Source organism: Pleurodeles waltl, chromosome 8 (genome assembly GCF_031143425.1).
Source record: "Pleurodeles waltl isolate 20211129_DDA chromosome 8, aPleWal1.hap1.20221129, whole genome shotgun sequence".
Classification (NCBI taxonomy): Eukaryota; Metazoa; Chordata; class Amphibia; order Caudata; family Salamandridae; genus Pleurodeles; species Pleurodeles waltl.
This window is the reverse complement of record NC_090447.1, coordinates 488,874,963-488,900,401: the sequence shown is the minus strand read 5'-3', so window position 1 is coordinate 488,900,401 and position 25,439 is coordinate 488,874,963. Positions and strand designations below refer to the sequence as shown.

Here is a 25,439-nt window from a genome sequence, read left to right as displayed (position 1 = left end):
ACGTAATGCAGCAGAAGCAGCTGCCTTACATTACGTTTCTTTACAAAGCAACTCAATGTCACGCGTGGCTTTGTAAATATGAGACCTTTATGTTACCCCCTGCGTTACTTTGTGTGGCTTTGTCATGGATTTCAATGTGTTCTCTTATTCTAACTACATCAGTATTATCCAGAATCAACAAATGGAACTTGCCCTAAAAGTCATTAGAAGTTTATGAGGTCAAATCCTCCACCTTCTCAGCAGTACCAAGGCCTATTTACGAAAAACTCACATAGAGCAGCGCAGCAAATCACCTTGCTGTGCTGTACTGCGTGACAGAGAAAGAGTACACACACGCCGTATTTAAGGCAATACTATGCATTCCTCCCATTTCCTCTATGCTGCCGCCCTTTTGTCAGCCTAGCGCCAACGCAGGCACGCTTGTACCATGGTATGAGGGGTTCCTGCATTGCATGCAGACTTGTTTTTGTGTCCTGCATAAAACAATCCCCAGAGGCTTTTCCCTCTTACTACGTGTGCTGCAGAATGCAACACATATAGACAGCGGAAAAAACGAGGAGAAATACAAATATTTCTCCTCGTTACTGTTCTCATTGGGAGGTGTATCTTTTTGGCAAATTCGAAGGTTTACCAGGTCTGGTAAATCTGGGTATGTGTCAAAACCATGGGAGTTGCACGGGAACACCCACACAATGCCTGTGGAGCACCTCCCTGGTGCCACGTGTTGCCTTATTTCAGATTTATGGAGCAATTCAGGGCCACACAAAGTGGCCTTGTGTGGCTTCATAAATCTGACTGAAGGTTTGTGTCACTCATGCACCACGTTGCATGGTGCAAGAGCAACACAAACTATCTTGTAAATAGGCCCCTGAGACTTTATGACATAAACCAACGAAGTATATTTCATGGACATTACTTTAACATCCTTGCTGTTTGCAACTGTGTGGTTTTAGAATCATTTCTTTTGGGAGAAGTGTAATGCTTATAAGTATGGCTTGAAGGAATATGTTCAAGCAAGGCATCCCTTCATCAGGCTGGCAAATGGTTCTGTTCAAGTGACAATATAAGTGGGTATAAAATAAAGGGCTTGTGCATGTGAAAGTTATTATTCACTTGTGAGGTGACTCCCAAATACTGGTGTATATAGGCGCTGAGAGTAGGGGTGCTGGGGGTGCTGCAGTGCCCCGAAAATAACCATCCTGGAGTTCAAAAGACGAATGAGTAATAAGGATGCCTTTAATTCTGTTTTTATCTGAATCCGTCCAAAGACAGAGGTCAAACTTTAGGGTTTGTCTTCTGCTAAATTACAACTTATTCTGTTAACATTGAGATTCATGTATACTTTTCTTTCTCTAACTGCAAAGTTTAGGCGATTTTGTAAGGTATACTATGTGACTATCTTGCTGGAGCACAAAGAGTGAAAGGAAAGGCTGCAGAATGCCAGTTTTTTCAACACACACCATAAATACCTGTGTATGGACTGTACATATATTTTAAAATATAACAGCATTAGGAAAGCACAAATGTAATTCTGTCATTTTTGTAATTGTGAAGTGTGAGGAAAACACAGACTTTCAAAGGATCAAAATAAATCAAGACACTCTACGTAGTGATGAGCACATGAAAAATGTTTGCTGAACCTCAAATTTCACTCATTATTGTTTGTGTGCTATGAGTTGATCAAGAAAACTTCATGTCAGTACGGATTTTGTGGCCATTTCAATGGAAAATGTGCTGTCTGTAAATGATGGTGCACTACTTTACCATGCCTTAGTAAAATGCAACAGTGTGCCCCAATAGGCACCACCCTCATATCGATCTCCTACTGAATGGGAGAGTCTCATTTGCTATACATGTTGTTTGTATGACACCTGGATTTTTCACAGTCCCTACGACTTCAGTGATGTAACATTGATGGCAGCACCTCTACACTAAAAATTGTTTCAGCACCACTGCTGGTGTGTGTCTCCTTAACAATGAGCATGCAAGCATGATTACATTGCCATGTTCACAAATGCAACAGAGGCTGCCTTTACTGTGTATAGGAGCACACCCAACCTCTTCAGTGCTTCCTTCTACCATGTTAGTTTAGCTGTGTTTGCTATTAATCCTCTTAGGCCTAGGAGTTTCCAGGCACTTAGGGGCGTATTTATAGGCCCCTAGCGCCACCTTGCGTCACATTAATGTAATTTATTTTGACGTTAATGTGGCCCAACGAGGCCAAAATCCCTGCGCCGTATATACAGGGTGGCGCAATGCATGCATTGCGCCACCCTGTAACCCTTTGCGCTACATTATGCCTGTGCCAGGCATAATGTATGCAAAGGGGGCGTTCCCCCATTAGGGGAGCCAGTAAAATGGTGCAAGGAAATCAATGGGATTTTCTTGCGCCATTAATTACAGCACTTTTAACGCCTGCTCAAAAGCAGGCGTCAAAAGGGGGCTTCCATTCTTTAGAATGGGCCCCTACATAGTCTGCAGGAGTAGCGCCAACAGTTTGGCACTACTCCTGCCGAGTGCATCAATAGTTATTAAAAATGACTCTATTCCCCCCACCCTGCGCCATGGTGCGCTGTATTTTAAATGCGACGCACACATGGTGGTGGTAGGGGACTGCTAAGGGGCTCAGGGAAAGTGGCGCTGCACTTAGTGCAGCGTCACTTTCCATAAATCTGCCCATTACTGCTTCCACTGCAGTTGATAAATACCTGCCTGGCCTGCCACCACCCTCTTCAAGCTAATACAGAACTCCTCTTACTGTTTCAAATTTGCAAATAAAATGACTTTAGAATTGTTTTTAATTTATTTTGCAGTTTTGTGATGATATATCTAATTTTCCTTTGGTTCTGGGTATCCATCAGGTTAATTAAGTGAAGGAATAGAAATTGAATTATGTTAAAGGTGAAAATAAATCCATAAAATAACACATGTAGATCTTCTTGTGCTAAGATATTTTGCTATTGCAAAGCTTACTATTTTCAAACATACATTTTGCAACTGAAAACCATCTTAAATATCCTTATGACTTATCAAAGGGCTTTTGCTTTCCAGTGCGACTCACAACTATGAGTGGTGTGAAAGAGGCATCCCCCTACTACCCGGGAGTTTCAGTAGAAAGTATCAATGGTTTGTGACCACAAATGCTATCACATACCTTGATCAGTTACCGACTCCACATTTGGGGTGGTAACTGATTTGCAAAGATCAGGATGTCCCCATGAAACAAATTCTCTTTTGGAATCATGTTCACTCGGACCACTGCCTGCTCCCTGCGACGTGTTCCCAAATAGGATTTTTTTATGCAACACCTGTCCTTTTAATGAGGATGGGCTACTATTACAAAAGGTCTACTGTTCGAGTCAGAAAATACAGTGAAAGAGGTCTGCTGTCACCCTGCAGGCCTCCATCTTTGAATTTGCAGTCAATCACAGGGGTCCCATTTGCTACCAGCCTAATTAATGTTCTTTAGGATGTTCGTTACGTGACCCCCTACATTCTTGTCCCTTCTGAGTTCTCGTTTGATGTGTCAGCCTGTGATACCACTTATTAATGTGAAGTATTAATACATAGGTTGCATTGCAAATTGCACTACCATTCACAAATCAGTTTGTGTATGAAATGCTCATCCCTAATTAGCGAATGGAAATGGAACATCAGGTCCACAATCCTTATGCAGATCATTAAGTACTACTTCCACTTGACAATACAGTTGTACAGTTGATATTGGAGGCAACGAGCGGTTTGAATTAATCATTTTTGCCACATGAGTTTTTCACATTACGGTTTTACAATCTCTTCTTTCTTTAAAGTTGTCATGGCACACTGCCAGCTTTGTGCACTCTGTTAAACATTTTATTTCACTTTCTTGGATTGATCACATTTGAGACATTGCTACACGTTCACTTTGCGGACATATTCAGCCTACTATTCACAAATATCACGCATTTATTGCTACCATCTATTGCTCCTTGTCAAATGTTGGGAGACGCTATCTCACTCCAAGAAATAACTCTGTTAATTTGTAGGTAATGATACGTTTTATCAGACCAACAAACCCAGTGGTTGTGATTAGCTCTGTGAAGCCACCTTTGTGGTATGTGGCACTCCTGAAAAGACCATTCTTCAGGTGCAAGCTCTTTGCAAAGTCTGAATTTTACCCATCTAAACAATTCACAACTTCGCCTCAAAACGTAATTTATTCTTCTACTTTTGTGCTTATTTGTATTGCTACATGTTATGAGTAAACATTTAATGTCAGAGACGCGTTGAACCGATTTAATTGCCCTCTTTACATCAGACAAATAGTTTCAAAATTATTTTTTCCTAAGGAAACTCGATTAAGCAAACTGTTTGGCACTATGTTAAAGTGTTGTTTGGTGGATTGTGAAATTAGCTTCTTGGGTGTTACACCCTAATGTGCAATGGGTGTTTCCACACAAAAAACACCACTACAGTTTGGCATTATGTCGCTCACACCATGCAGGTCTTTCTTTAGCTGATACATAAGGAGTATGAAATGACTTCTACCCTCTGTAGGCACAGTCCAGACCAGATCCTGGTGCACAACAGATAACTAAAGCAGAAGACGAAGGACTAAGTGGAAAGTGCCATTGGATCCATGCAATCTCCAGCCTGTGGATGCCACACAGAATTAGTGATGTAACATAGACACCTGCATTTGTTATGGTACATGGCGGGCAACGGTGACCCTCATGAGCCTCCTCCTCAGCCCAAAGAGTTGTAAATCTGTGACACAACCAGCATATTGTGCAGGGGGGGGGGGCAACTATTTAGATTACACCTCTGCACACAATTACCGTGCATGCAACAAAATATTTGTCCCTGGATCTAGAGTTCCAATGATCTTACCAACACTATCAGACATTGCAACAGATATTACCGAGGAGTTAATGCCCTTAAATACCAATCATAAACTGTTTATAATTTTTTCTTTATTTAACATCAAGGAGACGTTTCTCAGCTGCTGAACTTTTCACCGGTTTACAGTGTTAATACTCTCACTGCTCGCTGATGGATGAGTGTAATGTAATTGTTGATCTAATTCTTTGATTTGCTCGTTGTAAATCAGTGCTAGAGCGGAGCACAGTGCTTTTTCCACTCTGCTAAAATGTTGCATTTTCAAACACGTTTTGTGACAACTGTGAAGTAAATGCTCTCCCTTTCTTGTCAAGTTACCTGATATTTTCACAATGATTAAAGTTTTTGAGTGTACAGCGTCCATTTCCCAAGAAAAAGTTTTAAAATTGTTTGTACTTGAAAAAGTCCACAATACAGCTTGTGGAATTTTGGGAGAGCAGAATGTTTCTCCACAGCTATTAATTTATGTAATGGACTAGTTAAAGTAACTTATTCCCTCCAAATGCCTCAGTGATCTATATCCAACCAATATTCTGCTAATTGCATAAATTCTTTTTCAGGCAGATTGTCCTCTTTTGGACGTTTGCAAGCAAAGAGAGTGTCCAAATTTGTCCAAATCTATGCGCCAATCAGTCAGAGTTCCATTGAGTGTGTTGTGTTTTAAGTACTACCTCCAGATTAAGAGCCCTGAAAGTTGCCTTAAACTGACTTTTACCTTTTAACGTCTCCATGACTCAAGACTTCATTTTCTCGTGTTCGGTTTATGATTTGTTCAAATCTCATTGGCAGTTCACCATTCAGATTCAAAAGAGAAGGCCAGGAGATGATTCTGCCTAAAATGCCATCTAAGGATTGACTCTTGTTTTTTCTATTGAAAGTAATTTATTCCCCGACTTTTTGGTAGGGATCTACTTGGCAGCAAAAAAAAAGTGAACTGACTTAAAATGTTATGTACAGAATTCTATGAGTTCCCCTCCAAAACAACTGGGAGAAGTTCTGCCTAGCTACTTTTTGAACTGTCTAAATCAATTAAAAAATAGGGCCTGTGCAAATAAAGAAAATGACCGGGACTTTGTACATCATCTGAGACCTGGTATGGAATGTTTTAATTCTTTTTTTCTCTATTTTATGCCCTAAATAGTTTTGAATCTTTCAAAAGACCACCAGATGACCTTCTAGAAATGCAGGCTTTTTCTCTATATAAATTATTGAAATATTGACGTTGGATTTGGGTTAAGTAATTTCTAAATTATATTTCAGTGGTCACTAACTTTGAAATGTGTCATTGGAGTTAATAGTTCCTAATGGAACGTAAGAATGATATACTACTACTAACATCTTTTCTTTTTTTTTTATGCAAAAATGAGCTGCCTGCTTACAGCCAATATGATTCTTATGAATCTTTTTGCAGGGAGTATTCCGAGTGTTATCATGTTTGTATTTTTATCGGGCACTTCTTGAGTTGTCAAAATATAGTTCTAAATGTGCCATGCCAAATTCCAAACACATATCACCCTTTACCAGTACCTTTGCAGCACACACAAACTACCTTTCAGTATCATAATGTTCTTAACTTTTGTTTCAATTGATGCACATTTTCCCTTTTTATAGTATGACTACTACACATTAGGGCACATATTTATACTTTTTTAGCACTACGTTTTGACGCAAAAACAGCGCAAACGTACAAAATACAATTGTATTTTGCAAGTCTGCGCCGCTTTTGCTTAAAAAAATGACACAAATGCGGCGCTAAATAAGTATAAATATGGGCCTTAGGGGCATAATTACGAGCCCCTTGCACTACCGTTGTCACTTTGTGTGATGCAATGGCGGTGCAAACCTTGAATCTATATGATCTATAAGGCCTCGCCAAAGCCACTCTGTGTGGCTTTGAAAGGACTCATAGAAATGGAGAAAGACAAGGCAGAGGAAATTTCTGCGTTGTCTTACTCTGGGTTACGGAGGCGTTCCAAGGCATCACAGTCGGTGTTCCCATGCAACACCCATGGATTTTGACGCATCCCCAGATTTACAAGAACTTGTAAACCCAGGGATGATCCCAAACCTTATCCCTCCCCAAGGAAGGCACAAAGAGGAGAAATATATTTATTTCTCATTGTTTCTTCCTATTTCTATGTGTGCTGCATTGTGCAACACACATAGAAAGAGGAAAAAACCTCCCAGGGTTGTTTTTGTGCAGGAAGGTGCCTTTTCCTGCACAAAAACAATCCTGCATGCAACACAGATACTCTTGCACCATGGTGCAAGGGTGCCAGTGTTGGCGATAGGCTACCAAAATGGCGCCAGCACACTGAGAAAGGACAGGAATGCACAATATGCTTTAGATACTGTGCATTCCTGCCATTTCTTTTTGATGCGGGGCACTGTAGGAAGATGACTTGCTGTGCTGCCCTGTGGCAAAGGCCATTATTTTGGGCCTAGGAATATTTATGCAAACCAAATATTTTGTTCATACATGACTGCTTCTTGAATGATGTTCTCGTCCATTATTGTTCCTTGCAAAGTTCCACTTGAACCAAACTGTAAAGCCCAAGCAGGTTCCACAATCTGAAGTGTTTGTTCCATGCATTTATAACATTGCACAGAATGGTCCACCCTTCTTGCCTAAACAGCAGATTGGTGTTCACTGCAAACGTAGATAGTACTAGGTCGGATTCTCCTTCTTGTTCGGCCAGGCACTTTGGGTAGGATCTTGAAAGTTTTAGGCATGAATTCCATGCAGGCTTCTCTGAATTTCTTGATCCTCCAGCAGTAGATGACAGGGTTAAATACAGATTTGAGGTAACTAAGCCACAAAATGCATGTGCTGGTAATGTAGAAGGAAGGGCTGTAGTAGAACGTCCTGCTAAACACTGACAGCAGGCTGAAGACGGTGTGCGGCAGCCAGCAGAAAGAGAAGCCAATAAAGAGGATCAAGATGGTGGTGAAGGCCCTGGTTTTGAAGCTCATGTCTACGTTCATCTGGTGTGGCCTCTGTAGCCCCATGAGACCGAGTTTGCTCACCTGGCTCAAGCAAAGGCTCTCAGCATGGTTGTGAATTCTGACGGCATTCCTCCGCACAGTGTTGAGAATGCAGAGGTAAGAGTAGAGCATGACGCTGAAGGGGATAAAGAAAATGGCCACCAGCAACATCACAGCATAAACTCTGTCTGCTGGAAAATCAGTGTATCCAAGGACACACTGAGGTGCTCGAGCAGGCACTTCCACAAATGACCAACCAACAACTGAGGGAAACGAAATGCAGAAGGAGAGGGACCAGGATATTGCAATCATTATCTTGGCACGATGAGGGTTAAGTTTGTCTTGCCGTTGAACAATGATTAAGAAACGATCAACGCTAATGATCAACAATATGGCGACCCCTTCTAGGACAAAGAACCAGTACAGCATAGCCGATATGCGACAAAAGTGAGCCCCAAAGTGCCAGTTCACCGTGACTAGGGTGACTGCAGTAAATGGCATGCAGAACAGTGACAACATGATATCGGAGAAGGCAAGAGTTGCTAGGAGAAGGTTAATAGCTGAACGCATAGCTGGCTTCTGATACACAATGAGGCAAACAATGGCATTGCCCAAGAAACCAATACCAATCATAACCACCATTGTTATTGCCAATAATATCCTAAGTGGGGCTGGCATAGTAATGACGTTTGAACCTATGTCTGTGACATTTGGAGGAGAAAAAACATAGCTGTCCATGGGAGTGTTATTGCAGGCCATCACTGCAACACGACTGGAAGCAAAGATGCAAAGCTTAATTTCTGTTTATTAATGTTAATATTGTTCACTGAAAAAGTCCTCCGCATCTTGAGAAGAGGCTTGTAGAGGAGGTCACACAAGGACACCAAATTCCATCCCGACACTCTGTCCAATCCAAGAGATGTGTCACATATGGAGCAGCATCTCAAACGTGGATCCACCTGTAAAAGCAAAAAAATGCATAAGATATACGGAACATACCTGAAGGACAGGACTATTTTTATTTCAGGCAGAAACACTCAAAGGTAGTTAGGAAGACATTTCGAAGACATAGCAGAAACATCAATTAAAAACTGAACCGTGCCAGAAAAATGATGGCTGTGTTCCTGGTAATTTTAGTGGATTTGGGATTTGCACACTTTCAGGGTATGCTAGCCAGAGGAGTTCTTCATAGTGCTGGCCAAACTAGCTTCAAGAAAGAAACACAATATGGACCACACAAAACAAAATAACATCTGTAAACATTCCAAAGTGGCTTTATATTAACTTAAGAACGATAGTCCATGATGGCAATGAATAATAGCAAAATGTCGGTTTTAGAAATGTGCACCAATGAAGCTGGTATGTCTGCAAGTGCTTACCAAGCACACATATCATTAATTTTATGTGAAGGCGCGAAAGTGCATTCTGGATCAATACAGAAATGTTCGATCATTGGTCATTTGAATGAAAACTGCCTTGCACTGTACTGGCAGTTCTTATTTTGAGACAGGAATGTGATTGGCGCAAACACAGCTCTTCAGGATTTGAAGGTAACCGCAGAAACAAAACAATCAGGCCACTATACATTCTGCAAGCAGGCATGTCCTCCAGGAGGGACTGGGAACACACCGATACTCACACCAATTTATTCACAAGTACACACTCACACCAACTAACACCCATCCATTTACAAGCACGTATGTATGCAGATGCTCAAACCCAACCATTAATTCACAAGCACACACAAACTCACATCCACCCATTTACAACGACCTGCACACAAGTACTTGCACAAACCCAGTCACAAGTATACAAGTGCGCAAACACACATACATTCATACATACTCACACATAACCAAACATTAAATAAAGTACTTACCTGGCAGGCCCTGATGGTGAAGGCAGGACCAGCAGAATGATAGATGGAGAAGCACAATGGTCCAGGATGGAGCTTGAAGCTTTGGAAGAGAAGGAAGAAACAGAAGATCTTAATGTTTTCTCTTATTGGCTGACCTTGTAAATGGTCAGCCAATGGGAAGAGGACCATCCCAAAATCATCTCAGAGTGGGATAGGGTCGGTGAGACTTGCTAATTCCACTACACTCTGTGACAAGTTGGAAAAGGGTGGTGTGAGGTGTCACTGATAGACAGTCAGCCCTTGGCACTTCCAGGCCTAACTCTAAAGCACACAGAACCGACTCTACCAGTGACTGTCCTCTACATCATCAAGGGAAAGATTTTCACAGGGCTTTGCTGGGCTGATGGTGTCACTGTCCTCTTTGTTGTGAGATCTTCAGACCAGCAAACCTTTGCTCATTAGTTTATGTAAAGTGCCTGGGTGCTTGACTGACAGAGGAAACATCACTTGCAACGCAGCAAATGCAACAAGACTCTGTCACCATGCTTACCGGAATAACGACTCCCTTTTTCTCTGCCTTAACCATGCATGTGCTGATCAACCACATGCGTGGTTAAGGCAGAGGAAAAGGGAGTCACCATCGGGAGAGGACACGGTCAGGTAAGTTGGGCTGTGGGATAGTTTTTAGGGTAGTTTTGATTTTAAGGCAGGGGTGGGGGGTCGGGGTAAGTTTGTTTTTATGGTAGGTGGGCGGTGGGGTTTGTGGGGTTGGGTGGGTTGGGGTAATTTTGTATTTAGGGTGGGTGGGGGCTGGGTTTTTTAGGGTTGGGGTGGGGGTAATGTATTTAGGGCGGGTGGGAGGGTTGGGTTTTAAGGGGTGGGGGTGAAGGGTCGGGGTAGTTTTGTATTTAGGATGGGTGGGGGTTAGTGTTTTTAGGGGTGGGGGTTGGGAGTCAGAGTAATTTTGTTTTTATGAGTGGGGGTTGTGGGTCAGTGTAGGACGCAGTCAGGTAAATAGGGCTAGGAGAGGATTGGGGTAGTTTTTAGGGGTGGGGTAGTTTTCAGGGGTGGGTGGTGGTTGTGTTATTTGTTTTTAAGGGGTGGGGAGGGGGGTCAGGGTTGTTTTGTTGTTTTGGGGAGGGGTCTGGGTACTATGTTCTTTAGGGTGGGGGGTCGGGATAATTTTAAATTTCAGGCGAGTGGGGTCATGTTTTTGTAGGCGGAGGTCGGGGTAATTTTGTATTTAGGGAGGGTGGGGGTTGGGTTTTAAGGTGTGGGGGTCAGGGTAATTTTGTATGAGGTGGGTGGGGGGTCGAGCTTTTAGGGGCTGGGTGGGGGTAGGAGTAATTTTGTATTTAGGGTGGGTGGGGGTTTGGGGGTAGTGAAATAAGTGGGGCTGGGAGAGGATTGAGGTAGTTTTTAGGGGTGGGAGGTGGTTGGGTTATTTTTTTTGGGTTATTTTTTTTTAGGGCGGTTGGGGGGTCAGGGTACTATGATTTTTAGGGTGAGGGTCAGGGTAATTTTGTTTTTAGGGGTCGGGCGGGGGGTCTGAGAAAATTTTGTATTTAGGGTGGGTGGATTGTTAGGGGCGGGGTCAGGGTAATTTTGTATTTAGGGTGAGTGGGGGATTGGGGTAATTTTGTTTTTAGAGGTGGGGTAATTTTATTTTTAGGGGTAGGGTCGGTTGTTTTTAGGACGTGTGGCGGTTTTGGGTAGGATTTAGGGTTCAGGGTGGGTGGGGGTATCAGGGTAGTTTTTAGGGGGTTGGGGTAGTTTTATTTTTGGGGGGGTGGGGGGTCTGGGTAGATTTATTTTGTTGGTGGGGGTTGGTGTAGTTGTGTTTTTAGGGCAGGGGGTTGGGATAGTTATGTTTTTAGGGCAGGTATGGGGGTGGAATGCGAAAACCACACATGCCGTTCCACACATGCCTTTACTAGGCAATCCTTTACAATGAAAAATGATTGTAAAGGCATGCATGGAGAAGGCATTCGTGGAAACACAGTGGCCGTTGTTTCAACCACATTGTTCAGACATGCGTGGTTGGCGCATGCGTTGTTCCATCATACATTCGACTGACACATGATGGTGATTGTCTTTCAGGCTGACCTTTGTCCAGCCTAACCGACATTCATCATCCTTTGAAAGGGCTGGCTGGGGGTGTGTGAAATAGAGCCGCAAAACCTTTACTGAAAAGCTGCTACTGGCAAATGGAATGATAACTGCAAAATATTGTAACAGAGTTCCATCCGGTCTGTGTGGTATTCATTGGAGTGCTTACACATGCACAGGAAGCCTATCTACTTGAGGCTTCCATAGTAAATACCAGATGTTCCTGTTTAATACTGCTAGGTCCATATGAGACCACAACTCATCAGTCTCTCTAAGTGACTGGTTTGTGAAAATGCACATATGCACTGTCCTGTAATACATGGAGAAATCTGATAGTGCCAAAACTCCCCTATTTCTGATGCTGTGTGCTAATCTGGATCCCCTTCTCTGCCACATAAATTACGAGGTCATTTTATTACATTTTACAAAGACCTTTGTACAGACCAGGACAGGTAGGGTGCAAAATACATAGTGGACCCTATTAATTACAAATATTTAGCTTTATAAATGTCTGCAGGATCTGGAGTGATGTATATTGCAGGGTATTAGATACAGCACATCGCCCTCCTAAATCCAGTCTGTGGTGAAAGCGTATTGACTTCACCAGGAGGTAGTAACAAATCTACAATTTACAATTTTTTTAAACCTCTAATTCCCTCAAAGGGTGACATCTTAGTTTGAAGAGATGGGATGGATGTGTTTTCGGATCTGCAAATCTGAAAATAGCGTACCTTTATTGTATTGTATTGTAATCGTATTTATATAGCGCTTACTACCCCTGACGAGGCGTCGAAGCGCTTTTCGATGAGTAGCACGCTACTCCGGAACCCAACAAGAATTAGTGATGGATTAGTATCGTTAAATAATGAGTACAGTTTTAGTATTATTATGAGTTAATTTGAGCCACTGATATAGAGTTTGTTAGTTAGACTGGAGTAATGGAGGGGTGGAGGAGGAAATAAATCCAGAGGTGTTAATTGGGAGTATATCCTTCATTTACTCAACCCAAAGGCTTGGGATGAGTAAAGGGGGATGGAGGGGGAAGATAATGTGGAAGGGTTAGAGAGAGCACAGTAGCAGGGTGAGATGAATGCAGGAGAATTTAGTAGGGTTGTGTGGGAGGTCACAGAGGTAGTGTGAGGTTTGGTGAGTTAGATGTGGAGGGAAGAGCTTAGGCAGAGATATTTAGGAGATGAAAGTGGTAGAAGGGATTTGGGATGAGTCAGAGTGAGAATGGAGGATAGTTTGATAGAGACATGACATAAGAGTGATGAGTAGAGAGCAGGAATTCATAGATATCTAGTATAACAACCCAAAAAACTAGGAGCCATGCAATGATCCACGAACATGCCAAGCACAGAAACAACATATACACATACACACATATATATATACATATACACACAAATATATATATATATATATATATATATATATATATATATATATATATATACACACACACACACACATATGCACATACGATACATAATTAGAATCATGGGTAAAAAAATACTTAGTCAGACAGGTTTAAAGAGTGTGTGTGTATTTTATTGTTATGACATAGTAGCAATACATATTTTCCAAAGAAACTATAAATAAATAGAAATATACATATAATCTGAAAAAAATATTTATCCACATAGGCATATGCAGTTCATAGTTGTTTGAAAAAGGTGGTTATGAAGGAAAGAGCCAACTCTTGAGTAGTTTTCTGAAGACCAGAAAGTTATCTGTGGCTCTTATAGTTGGGGGTAATGAATTCCATAGTTTGGCTGCTTGGACGGAGAAGGATGTACCACCTATAGTCTTTTTCTTGTATGGTGGTGTTCTAAGGCGGGGTGCCAGTCTTGAGCGGAGGGTTCTTTGTTGGATGTATTTGGTCATTTTCTTTCTGATAAAAAGCAGTCCTGTTCCATGTATAGCTTTGTGGGTGATACAAAGCAGCTTGAAAGTGCATCTTCTGGCAACGGGTAACCAGTGTAGTGCTCTCAAGGCAGGGGAGATGTGTGTTTGCGGCTTTATATGTAGTAGTAGCCTGGCTGCGGAATTCTTGATTCGTGATGGGTCATGGGGGAAACGTCTCCAACAACCTTGTGTGCCTTTGGCAATGTGATTGTTACTAGTGCGTCTTTGTGGAGATGTCCTCATGCTTCTGCGCATCAACAACGCAGCACCTGAATCGGAGGTAAACGCAGTGGGGTCGTTTTGGAAAGCTGTCCATCATCCTGGTAAAAGGCGGGAATTCCTTTGCCTACTACGAGGGTGGATGGGGCGTGGCTCACCGGGCGGAGCTTACAGGTGACTTATAAAGGGAGAACCTTCTACTCTGTTTCTCCAGGAGAGGAAGATAGAACCCATTATTCAAGTCAGATACAGATTATGCTCCAGTACATTATCAATTAACCTCCAGGAAGGATTCTAGATCTTTTCCTGCTATGGAATCTCTGAGCGAGCAGACTTGCTTTATCTTTGCCAAGCCCGAGGGTTAGGATGGCTTGTCCTTTCCAGAAGCTGAGCTTCAACTGGGGCACATGCTACGTTTATATTTGTAAGTGCTTCCTGTTGAGGTTTAGTCTCTGTAAAATGAGCATCATGGCCTACCAAACCGGAGTATTTTCTACCAGTAAGTCAGTAAGCGTTACCTAGCATGTTTTATATGCACCGTTTATATTGTACACTAAAGCTACGTGATGGACCACAGTGAAAACGTCTCCAGCAACCCTGTGTGTCCTTGGCAATGTGATTGTTACTAGTGCGTCTTTGTAGAGATGTCCTCGTACTTCTGCGCATCAACAACGCACCACCTGAATCGGAGGTAAACGCAGTGGGGTCGTTTCGGAAAGCTGTCCATCATCCTGGTAAAAGCGGGAATTGCTTTGCCTACTTCGAGGGTGGACGGGGCGTGGCTCAGCGGGCGGAGCTTACAGGTGACTTATAAAGGGAGAAACCTTCTACTCTGTGTCTCCAGGTGAGGAAGATAGAACCCTCGCGTCACAGTCAGATACAGATTACGCTCCAGTACATCATCAATTCACCTCCAGGAAGGATTCTAGATCTTTTTCTGCTATGGAATCTCTGAGCGCAGAGCCTTCCTTTTTCTTTGCCAAGCCCAAGAGTTAGGGTGGCTTGTCCTTTCCAGAAGCTGAGCTTCAACTGGGGCACCTGCTACGTTGATATTTGTAAGTGCTTCCTTTGAGGTTTCAGTTTCTGTAAAATGAGCATCACGGCATACCCAACCGGAGTATTTTCTACGAGTAAGTCAGTAAGCGTTACCTAGCATGTTTTATACGCCCTGTTTATATTGTACACTAAGGCTACGTGATGGGTCATGGGGGAAACGTCTCCAGCAACCTTGTATGCCTTTGGCAATGTTATTGTTACTAGTGCATCTTTGTGGAGATGTCCTCGTGCTTCTGCGCATCAACAACGCACCACCTGAATCGGCGGTAAACGCAGTGGGGTCGTTTTGGAAAGCTGTCCATCATCCTGGTAAAAGGCGGGAATTCCTTTGCCTACTACGAGGGTGGACGGGGCGTGGCTCAGCGGGCGGATCTTACAGGTGATTTATAAAGGGAGAACCGTCTACTCCGTGTCTCCAGTAGCGGAAGATAGAAGCCGCTCGTCACAGTCAGATACGTATTACGCGCCAGTACATCATCAATTCACCTCCAGGAAGGATTCTAGATCTTTTTCTGCTATGGAATCTCTAAGCGCACAGCCTTGCTTTATCTTTGCCAAGCCCAAGAGTTAAGGTGGCTTGTCCTTTCCAGAAGCTGAGCTTCAACCGGGGCACCGGCTACGTTTATATTTGTAAGTGCTTCCTGTTGAGGTTTAGTTTCTGTAAAATGAGCATCATGGCCTACCCAACCGGAGTATTTTCTAAGAGTAAGTCAGTAAGAAACTATAAATAAATAGAAATATACAAATAATCTGAAAAAAATATTTATCCACATAGACATATGCAGTTCATAGTTGTTTGGAAAAGGTGGTTATGAAAGAAAGAGCCAACTCTTGAGTAGTTTTCTGAAGACCAGAAAGTTATCTGTGGCTCTTATAGTTGGGGGTAATGAATTCCATAGTTTGGCTGTGGAGAAGGATGTACCACCTATAGTCTTTTTCTTGTATGGTGGTTTTCTAAGGCGGGGTGCCAGTCTTGAGCGGAGGGTTCTTTGTTGGATGTATTTGGTCATTTTCTTTCTGATAAAAAGCGGTCCTGTTCCATGTATAGCTTTGTGGGTGATACAAAGCAGCTTGAAAGTGCATCTTCTGGTAACGGGTAACCAGTGTAGTGCTCTCAAGGCAGGGGAGATGTTGGCTTGCGGCTTTATATGTAGTAGTAGCCTGGCTGCGGAATTCTGGATACGTTGTAGTTTTTTCATAACAGATAGAGATGATCCATGGTAGAGGCTATTGGCATAATCCAGTTTGGATAGTACAAGCGATATAGTAGCTTGCACCTTGTGTGGAAATCCGAGGTGGGGGAAGATGCGTCGTAAAGTCTTTAAGGTGATGAAGCTTGTGCGTGCTAATTTGTCTACTTGGGCATTCATAGTTAGCTTGGAATCCATGGTGATTCCTAGGTTTTTAACTTCCTTGGATAATTGGGGAGGTGGTCCGAGATCGTCAGGCCAGACGCACAGAGGGTCATAACTTTTCCAGTCACCACATATGAGTATTTCTGTTTTGGAGGTGTTTAGTTTGAGATGGCTCCAGGTCATCCACTGATCAACGGCTCTGAGGCAACTGGAGATTTGTGAGTTTTCAATGTTTTTTGGGGTCTTCTAATTTAAGTAGTATTTGTGTGTCATCTGCATAGTTGTAGCATGTGAGATGGAAATCATTGATCAGTTCTGGTGAAGATAACATGTAGATGTTGAAAAGCAAAGGTGAGATGATTGACCCTTGGGGGACCCCTGCTTTTGTGAGGTAGGGTTCGGACGAGAAGGGGGGCGAGTGGATGATATTTGCTCTTTTTTGGAGATAGGAAGTAATCCAGTCGAGAGCAATCCCTTGTATGCCGGCTTTGTGGAGTCTTTGAGTTAGGGTGTCATGGTCAACCGTATCAAAGGCAGCTGAGAGGTCCAAGAGAAATAGTGCAGCAACTCCATTTTGGTCGACTGTGTTTTTAAGATCGTCCCAGATGGCCATGAGTGCCGATTCAGTGCTCTGGAAGTCAGAAAGTATAGAATTGTCTTCAATGAATTGTGACATCTGGGCGAATGCTGCTCTTTCTATCAATTTGCCCAGGAAAGGTCCATTTGTGATTGGTCTGTAGTTGTTGGGGTCTTGCGGGTCTAGGTTTTTTGTTTTTTTTAAATAATGGTCGTATGTATGCCTTTTTCAGGTCTGCAGGAAAAGTTCCTGAAGTTAAAGAGTTGTTGATGATTCTTCTTACAGGTGTGGCAGCAGAAGTAGATAGCAGGATGTTCTTGAAGATTTGTGGTGGGCAAGGGTCAGAAGGGCAACCATAAGGTCTGCTTGCTTTGACCAAATCCATAAATTCATCCTGGGATATTTGTTTGAAGGACTGTAGAGGTTGGGATGGTTTATTCTTAGAGGGTATTTTAGTAAAGGGGTTGGTGCTGATGGTTTTCTTCTGTTTTAAATAGGAGTCCAGTGTGTCTGCCTTGGTTGTGTAGTGAGTTGCCAATTTGTTTGTGAAATCTTGAGCGGTGGGATGACTTCTTTCCATGCATGTAGGTTTTCGAAATTCATTGAGAATTTTGTAAAGTTCCTTGGTTGTTGATTGAGCATTTTGAATTCTGTCAGAGTAGTATCTTTTTTTAGTTTTTTTGATTGATGATTTGTATATCCTGTTAAGTTTGTGTAGCTGCAGTTTGTCTTGACTGTTGTTTGTTTTGAGCCTGGTCCGCTGCTACTTTCTGATTTGTTGCTTTATCTTGTTAAGTTCTGTGTTTCTCCAAGGTGTTGGTTTTCTTTTGTCCTGTTTAGTTTTTCTGAGTGGTATTAGGACATCAAAAGCTTCCTGTAGCCTGTAATGAATAGTAAGTCAGGTTGTGTGTCTGTGAGCAGGTCGTAGATGTGGTGCTTGTTTTCTGAGAGTGATCGAGCATTTATGAGCTGGCAGTTTAGATAAGGTGTGTTAGTGGTAGTGTTGTTTTGTTTAGTAGAAGGGTAAGTAGTGTAAGGTGAGCATCCAGAGTCAGTGGGATGCCCGCTATAACATCAATGATCAAATCAAACAAAAGAGGTGACAAGAGGTACCCTGCTGTGTGCCTCGACATAAGGGAAAGGGTTTTGATAACTAAACATTCAAGGAGGCCCTCAAAGACAGGTACTATTACCATTGAATTACCATAAGCAAAAATGTTGTCCCACATCCAAATTTAGGGAGAGTTTGTGCTAAAAATCACTACCCCATCTAGTCAGAAGCCTTCCTGGCATCCAGCTAGCCTAATACCGTTTGTACCCTTCTTTGATCTTTTTAAGCAGGTGGAGTATGTGGCAAATGTTCTGTATTTGTACATAGCAAGGATAAAAATGTCTGATATTTAGACTGCTCAGTCTCAGATAGTAGGTCAGAGGTAAACGTGTTTGCATAGTGTCCTTGAACTTCCTCCACCCTTCATTCGAAAGTAGTGGTCTGGCCCATGAAGATCATTGTTTCAAAAATATATCCTTCTTTTCTGTCTTAAGTGCCATTCCAGGTGTCCCTACATGGCTTTCTTAAGGCATAAGTGGGCCAGTCTTGCTCCGTTGGTGGCTATGGCCCTGTGCCTGCACCTTAGGGACATTACTGGATGTTACAAACCTTATGTCCCATCTGTACTTTTTTATGTTTCTCTTCTAAGATATCCCTCTCTTTTCATCTCACTATTAATACAGTGTCTAGTACCCCAATGCATTTCCCCCCTACGCAGCTTTGAAGGTGTTCCATGTATTGGTATTGCCAGTTTCATTAGGAGTATTCATCCTGAAGAATTACTGAATTTGGAATCGGCTAGCTAAACATTATTTTTTAAATATGGCCAAACACTGCATTTTACAGCACACTTTTCTAAAATTTTGTACTTAAGATCCCGTAGATTTTATAAACAATTCTGAAATGAAAGTTGTGAAATGGCAACTGTAAAATATTACCTTAGCGTAAAAGTAACGTTTGCAGCCATGTTTTGTTGCCTATGCTAACCATGCTTAAAAGAAGTGCACATTGTTTTGACGTGTCAGTCTTCTTTTGCATAAATTATCGTTGCTTCCAAGACCAGAAAGTGCTGATTAACCAGTTCAGACAAAAAGTTTACATTTTTCTTAGAAGCTAAAGGTCTTGTTCTCCCTTTCTCTTGTTCTCGGGCCCAGACACTTGTGTATTCCCCTTGGTTTATGAAGTTGTTTGAGCCCCACCGGAAGCCTGTATGTGGTATATTATGTTTGATCGTTGCCTTAACTTGGGGAGCTCACTCATTTTACGATTTGCTGGGTTCCCCATTTTGGCCGAATCTGTGACTCACAGTTAATTTGATTTAAATTTTGTTAACAGACCTTTTCTGACTTCGGTTGACTTGTGTGCAGATTTTCTTTAGCATAAACATTCAATAGGCAAGGACCTGGCATATTATCTGTTAGATCTGACTGCCTTATCGTGGTCTTCCCCACAACTTTTTTCCAACATTTTCCACTTTTCCGACCCCGTTTGTGCTGGCTTTAGGTCTCTGTGCAAATTGCCACTGCTAACCGCTGCTAAAGTGCTTGTGCTCTTCCACCCTAAATCATGGTAACATTCACTTAACCCCAATTAGCATATTTAGGCCCATATTTATACTCTGTTTGGTCCAGATTTGCGGCATTTTTTTTAACGCAAATTCAGCGCAAACTTAACTCCATATTTATACTTTGGCGGTAGACCCGTCTAGCACCAAATTTATGGAGTTTGAGTAATTTTTTGTACGTGAAAACCTACCTTGCGCTAATGACATGCAAGGTAGGTGTTCCCGTGCAAAAAATGACCCTAAGGGATGTGTGCCTTAATTTTCCTCCAGCCTCAAAATGATGCACAGGAGTTGGCGGGCCTAAAAACATGGCGCTCAGCCGGATGTGCGCTGTTTTTAAACGCCTGGGTTAGGGCAGGCGTTAAGGGACCTGTGGGCTCATTTCCATGGTGGGAGACCATGGAAGCATTCCACAGGTGCCATTCCCTACACCCAGGGACACCCCCTGCCACCCTCGCCCACCCCTGGAGGACACTTATGGATGGGGGGACCCATCCATGGTAAGTGTAGGTAAGTATATATATATATATATATTTTAAGTGGCATGGGGGCCTAAATTGGGCCCCCTTACATGCCACTGGGCCCAATGGCCATGCCCAGGGGACAGATGTCCCCTGGGCATGGCCATTGGGCAGGGGGGCATGACTCCTGTCTTTGCTAAGACAAGAGTAATTTCCATGGGGGTTGTGTGTCAAAAAATGGCGCAAGTCAGGTTAGAGCCAATAATTTTGACTCTAACCAGACTTGCACGATTCTTTGGCACACAACCCCCAGTCTTCCCTTGGCCTCCGCTGCCCAGTTAGAATCCTTTATTTTGACACTAACCAGGCCGCAGCGACGGCTAAAGTCATTCCATAAATAAGGCGCCCGTCTGGCACATTGGAATGGCGTTAGTCGGCGGTAAACCTTTTGACGCAAATCTGCCCAAGTGCTGATTTGCGTCAAAAAGTATAAATATGGGCCTTAATGTACTTATAAGTCCTTAATAGTGTGCACTACATATGCCCCGGGCATGTAAATTAAATGATACTTGTGGTCCTGCAGCCCTGATTGTGCCACCCAAGTAAGTAGCCCCTTAACCATGCTTCAGCCCTGCTATTGCAGAGCCTATCTGTGCAGTTTACACTGCCACTTTTGCCAGGCCTAAACATTCCTTTTTCTACATATAAATCACCCCTAGGGTAGGCCCTATGTGACCCACAGGGCAGTAAGCAATGTATGTAAAAGGCAGGACATGTACTTTTAAGTTTATATGTCCTAGTAGTGAAAAACACCCACATTCGTTTCTCATTACTGCAACACCTATCTCTCTCATAGTACAACATTAGGATTACTTTATTACATTTTATAAGTGTAATTCACAATCTGTAAGAGATAAGTTTGTCAAGTTTGGTGTCTCTGGAATCACAATTTCAAATCACAACTTATGGTGAAGTCGGATTTTAATTTGCAGTTCTGAAAAATGCCACTTTTAGAAATTTGGCATTTTCTTACTTTAGCCATTTGGTGCCTACTGCCTGCCTCCAATACACATCTGGAGTTGGGTGACAGCTGAGCTTGTGCATTCCCTCTAGACAACCACACACAAAGCCTAATGCCTGTGTCCAATACACATCTGGACTGGGGTGACAGCTGAGCTTGTGCATTCCCTCTAGACAACCACACACAAAGGGAGCGTAGGTGTCACTGATGCGCTATCTATAGCCTGATGGACCATTCTGGGCAGGATGTGAGAGAGGTGCTGACACACCTGAAAGGGCAGTGTCCTGCCCCACAGAAAGGGCTGCATACCCCCCTGTAGCGAGTCTGGAGCCAGGGGAGGAAGGGATGACCTCTGTGCACTTTAAAGATCTTTCTTTGAAGTCTCACACACTTCAAAGGCACAACTAGGTATAAGTACTGGACCTCTGACACCAGAACCACAGTACACTTCTGAACCTGTGGATACTCTGCCAGGAAGAATGACTACTGTGCTGCTACAAGGACTGCAACTTTGCTGAGGTTGCCTGCTGCCCTTTTGCCTGAGAGGGAGAAGGACTGGACCTGCATCTCTACATCCCAGAACCAAAGTAACTCCAAGGGCTTGCTGGCTTGCATCCTCTTTTCTGAAGTCTCTGAAGTCTCAGGGACACAAAAGAAGTCTAACTCACCTGCTACAGCTCCTGGACTCATCTTTAACCAGCTCCTGAGCCCCAAGAGGCGCTTCTCCAATCCTTGGCCTTTGGAAGTGGTTTGTGGATCCTGAAATCAAGCTTCTGATGGATACAACTACCTGTGGATTCCTCACCTAATGAATACCCCCCTTTGCGCCAGCATTCGACGGAAATCTTCTTCCTAGCTTCTGCACGTCGACGAGGACGTCACATTCACCCACGCGACGCCGCCGGACGTCATAAAGGCAATAAGAAGTCCTCGCCGACGTGCCGACGTCAGTTCCCTTTTTTCCGTGCCATTCGAAACGGTTATCTTCGAGGGAGCTACTGTTGCTGTTCGACGGTTACAGTGTGTTTTTTTGCTGAGTGTTTTTTCTCTGGGGTTACTATGTCTCAGAGGAAGTCTGGTTTTAAGCCCTGTCAAGAATGAGGGGCAAAATGTCGGTTACTGACCCACATTCGGACTGTTTGTGGTGTTTAAGTTCCGACCATGATGTGGCCAGGTGTGATTCATGTCAACACATGAATCCGAAAGCTCTGAAGGAGCGAGAGGCCAAACCTTTTATGGCGAAGTCGAAGAGAAAGGAGAAGAGGCACCATAGAAAATCCTCCTCGCCGAAGTCTCATCGACGTCATCGAGACTCCCGGCGCCGTCCGGAATCACGGCGCCGGTCGAGGTCGCCATCGACTCGACGTCGCAAGACTTGGGAGGTCAGTCCCACAGTCACTCCTCATCCGTCGACGCCGTTGCCTTCTCCAGCTTCGCCGACTTCGCCTGGGCAGCCGCCTTCAGTATTTGAGGTACCACAGCCTCAAGTGTTCTCACCGAAGTCGCGGACGTCGAAGCCGGCGTCGGAGTGGCCTTCAATCCAGGCACCCCAGTATCCGGCTTTCCCGGCCCCTGGAGCCGATAATACCGCATTTTTAAATGCAATGTTTTCCAACTTCCAGCAGATGGCTCCAGGTGGTGCTCCGATTGGGCCTTCGGGTCCGTTGGCTTTCGGTTTGGGTGCTCCGGCGCCGCTGCGACCAGCACCCTTCATGCCCTTTCTCCCCTTGGGGAACGTGGGCTCGGCGCCGGTGTCGGCTCCGTTGGCTCCAGAGGTTTCGGCTCCGGAGGTTTCAGCTTCATCGGCTTCGGCGTTTCAGTAAGTGACACCGGCAGGGCCTTCTGCAACTCCGAGGCAGACTTCTCTTCATCCGACTCCTGGCTCGGCGTCGAAGCTACCTGTGGCGCCTGACCCGGCGTCGGACGGATCCGGTGATTGGCGTCGTTCCTCGACATCTGCAGACGCCATGTCGGCGCCGAGAATTGAGGAGAGGCTACATTCGAGGAGACGTGCTCTCCGTCTCTTGGAGGAACAAGAGTATCAGAGGGTCCTGGAGGAAGGAGAAATTGAGGACTCTGGCGAGGGTCTTCATGGACTGGACACAGCTAGTGGCCTTGATACTTCCCCTGAGTGGGACTTGTCATCTCCAGGGGAGTATACTGAGGAGGCGGCCACTTTTCATGCTGTGATAAGGAAGGCAGCTAACTTCCTGGAACTGCCTTTGCCGGTAGCTGAGGCGAAACAAAATCTGTTGACTGAGGTTTTACATCCGGCCTCTACATCAGCAGAACCTCTTTTGCCATTTAACGAGGCGCTGCTAGAACCTGTATTGGAGGTCTGGAAGAAGCCGGTATCTTCCTCGGCTGTCAATAGGTCTGTGGCCAGGAGGTATCGGGCTGCACCAACTGACCCTGGCTTTCTTTCCAGACACCCTACGCCTGAAAGCTTGGTGGTCCAGGCTTCCTGTTCTACAAGATCTGCGCCTGGATCTTTTCCATCAGTGCCGGCGGACAGGGACTCCAAAAAGATGGATATGCAGTCAAAGAAAGTGTTCTCGTCATGTAGCATGGCGTTAAAGTCCACCAACGCTACGTGTATTTTGGGGAGGTACATTTATGCTCTGATGGACGAGATAACATCTTCGCATACAGAGGTTCCTCAAGGACTCTTGAATCTCGTGTCAGAAGCTCAAGCTGCTGCAAACCAGGTTATCCAATCTGGGTTGGATACAACTGACTCGGTGGCCAGAGCGATGGGCACAGCTGTGGTTGCGAGAAGACAGGCTTGGCTTCGCAACTCAGGGTTCTCTTCGGATGTGCAGTCGACCCTGTTGGACCTCCCTTTTGATGGGGACAAGCTCTTTGGTGCCAAGGCGGATTCGGCTTTGGAGAGGTTTAAGGAGAGCAGGGCCACGGCCAAGTCGTTAGGACTGCAAGCCACTTCTTCTGCCTCCTCCATATTTTTTAGGAGGTTTCGCAGATTTGGTCGTGGCTCATCCTCCTCTTCCTTTCGGGGGAAATTCCAACAGCCTACCTCCTCTCTCACCTATAGATCTTTTAGAGGGAGGGGTAGGGTCCGTACCAGGGGAGCCTCTCAGCTGCATTCTGCCTCTTCCTCGTCCTCTGGAGGGGTGCAGCAGGGGAAGCAGCCTTAGGCTTCCACCAATTCCCACTCTCTCCTCTCCTGTAGGGGGAAGGTTACTGTATTTTCTTCACAAGTGGGAGGTCATCACATAAGACGCCTGGGTTACCAGCATTGTGGGAAAAGGCTACACCCTCCCCTTTCGGGAGTTTCCGCCCCCCATTCCGCCCGCCCATCTTATTGTTCAGCAGATCACCACCGGTTGTTAGAACAGGAGGTTCAAGTCCTCCTTTTAAAGTGCGCGGTGGAGTTGGTTCCAGAGCAGGAAAAGGGTCAAGGTTGTTATTCCAGGTACTTCCTGATTCCCAAAAAGGATGGTCGGTTGAGACCAATCCTGGACCTGAGGATTTTGAATTGGTTCCTCAAACAGGAAAAGTTCAAGATGCTGACCCTAGCTCAGGTGCTTTTGGCGTTGAACAAGGGAGATTGGATGGTGTCTGTCGACTTGCAGGATGCTTATTTTCATATCCCGATACTCAAGTCGCACAGGAAGTATCTCCGGTTTGTGGTAGGGTCGCAGCACTATCAGTTTGCGGTCCTCCCGTTTGGTCTTACTTCAGCACCTCGAGTCTTCACGAAGGTGATGTCGGTGGTTGCGGCAGAGCTCAGAAGGAAGGGGATAGCAGTATTCCCTTACTTGGACGACTCGTTGATCAAAGCCAAGTCCCCGGAGCTTGTGCTGCATCATCTGCAGTCGACAACTCAGTTGTTGTCCGACCTGGGCTTTTCGGTGAACGTGCCCAAATCTCACTTAGAGCCCTCTCAACGCCTCCTGTTCATAGGGGCAGTACTGGATACAACATTGGATCGAGCCTTTCCTCCGCCTCAGCGGATTCAAGACATTCAGGCGTTGGTTCCAATGTTTCAAGGTGGAGCGGTCATTCCAGTCCTCAAGGTCCTTCGTCTGCTCGGTCTGTTTGCCTCCTGCATACTGTTGGTCACGCATACTCGCTGGCACATGAGGGCTCTTCAGTGGTGCCTCCGAAGGCAGTGGTCTCAACACAAAGGAGATCTCGAAGGTTCTGTCAAGATCTCCAGAGATGCTGCCAGGGATTTGAAGTGGTGGATTGCGGACGACAATCTTTCCAGGGGAAGGCCGTTCACGCAGCCTCCACCAGTGATCACGGTCATAACGGATGCTTCCACTCTATGGTGGGGAGCTCATCTGGGGGATCTGGAGATCAAAGGTCTTTGGTCTCCAGAGGAACAGATGTTTCATATCAATCTGTTAGAGTTACGGGCTGTACGTCTGGCT

At 44.4% G+C, this 25,439-nt stretch overlaps 1 protein-coding gene across 2 annotated transcripts in view; it reads right to left on the bottom strand.

Annotated features, from left to right (window-relative positions):
- Positions 1 to 1,240: 1,240 nt before the first annotated feature.
- The window catches only part of GPR45 (G protein-coupled receptor 45), a 142,764-nt gene continuing 118,565 nt past the window's right edge, over positions 1,241 to 25,439 (bottom strand). For both annotated transcript variants that reach the window (XM_069204445.1, XM_069204444.1), the window contains exon 2: positions 1,241 to 8,822. In XM_069204445.1, the coding sequence (XP_069060546.1) occupies positions 7,507 to 8,622 (1,116 nt within the window). In that variant the 5' untranslated portion in view covers positions 8,623 to 8,822 and the 3' untranslated portion in view covers positions 1,241 to 7,506. The remainder of the gene's footprint in view (positions 8,823 to 25,439) is intronic.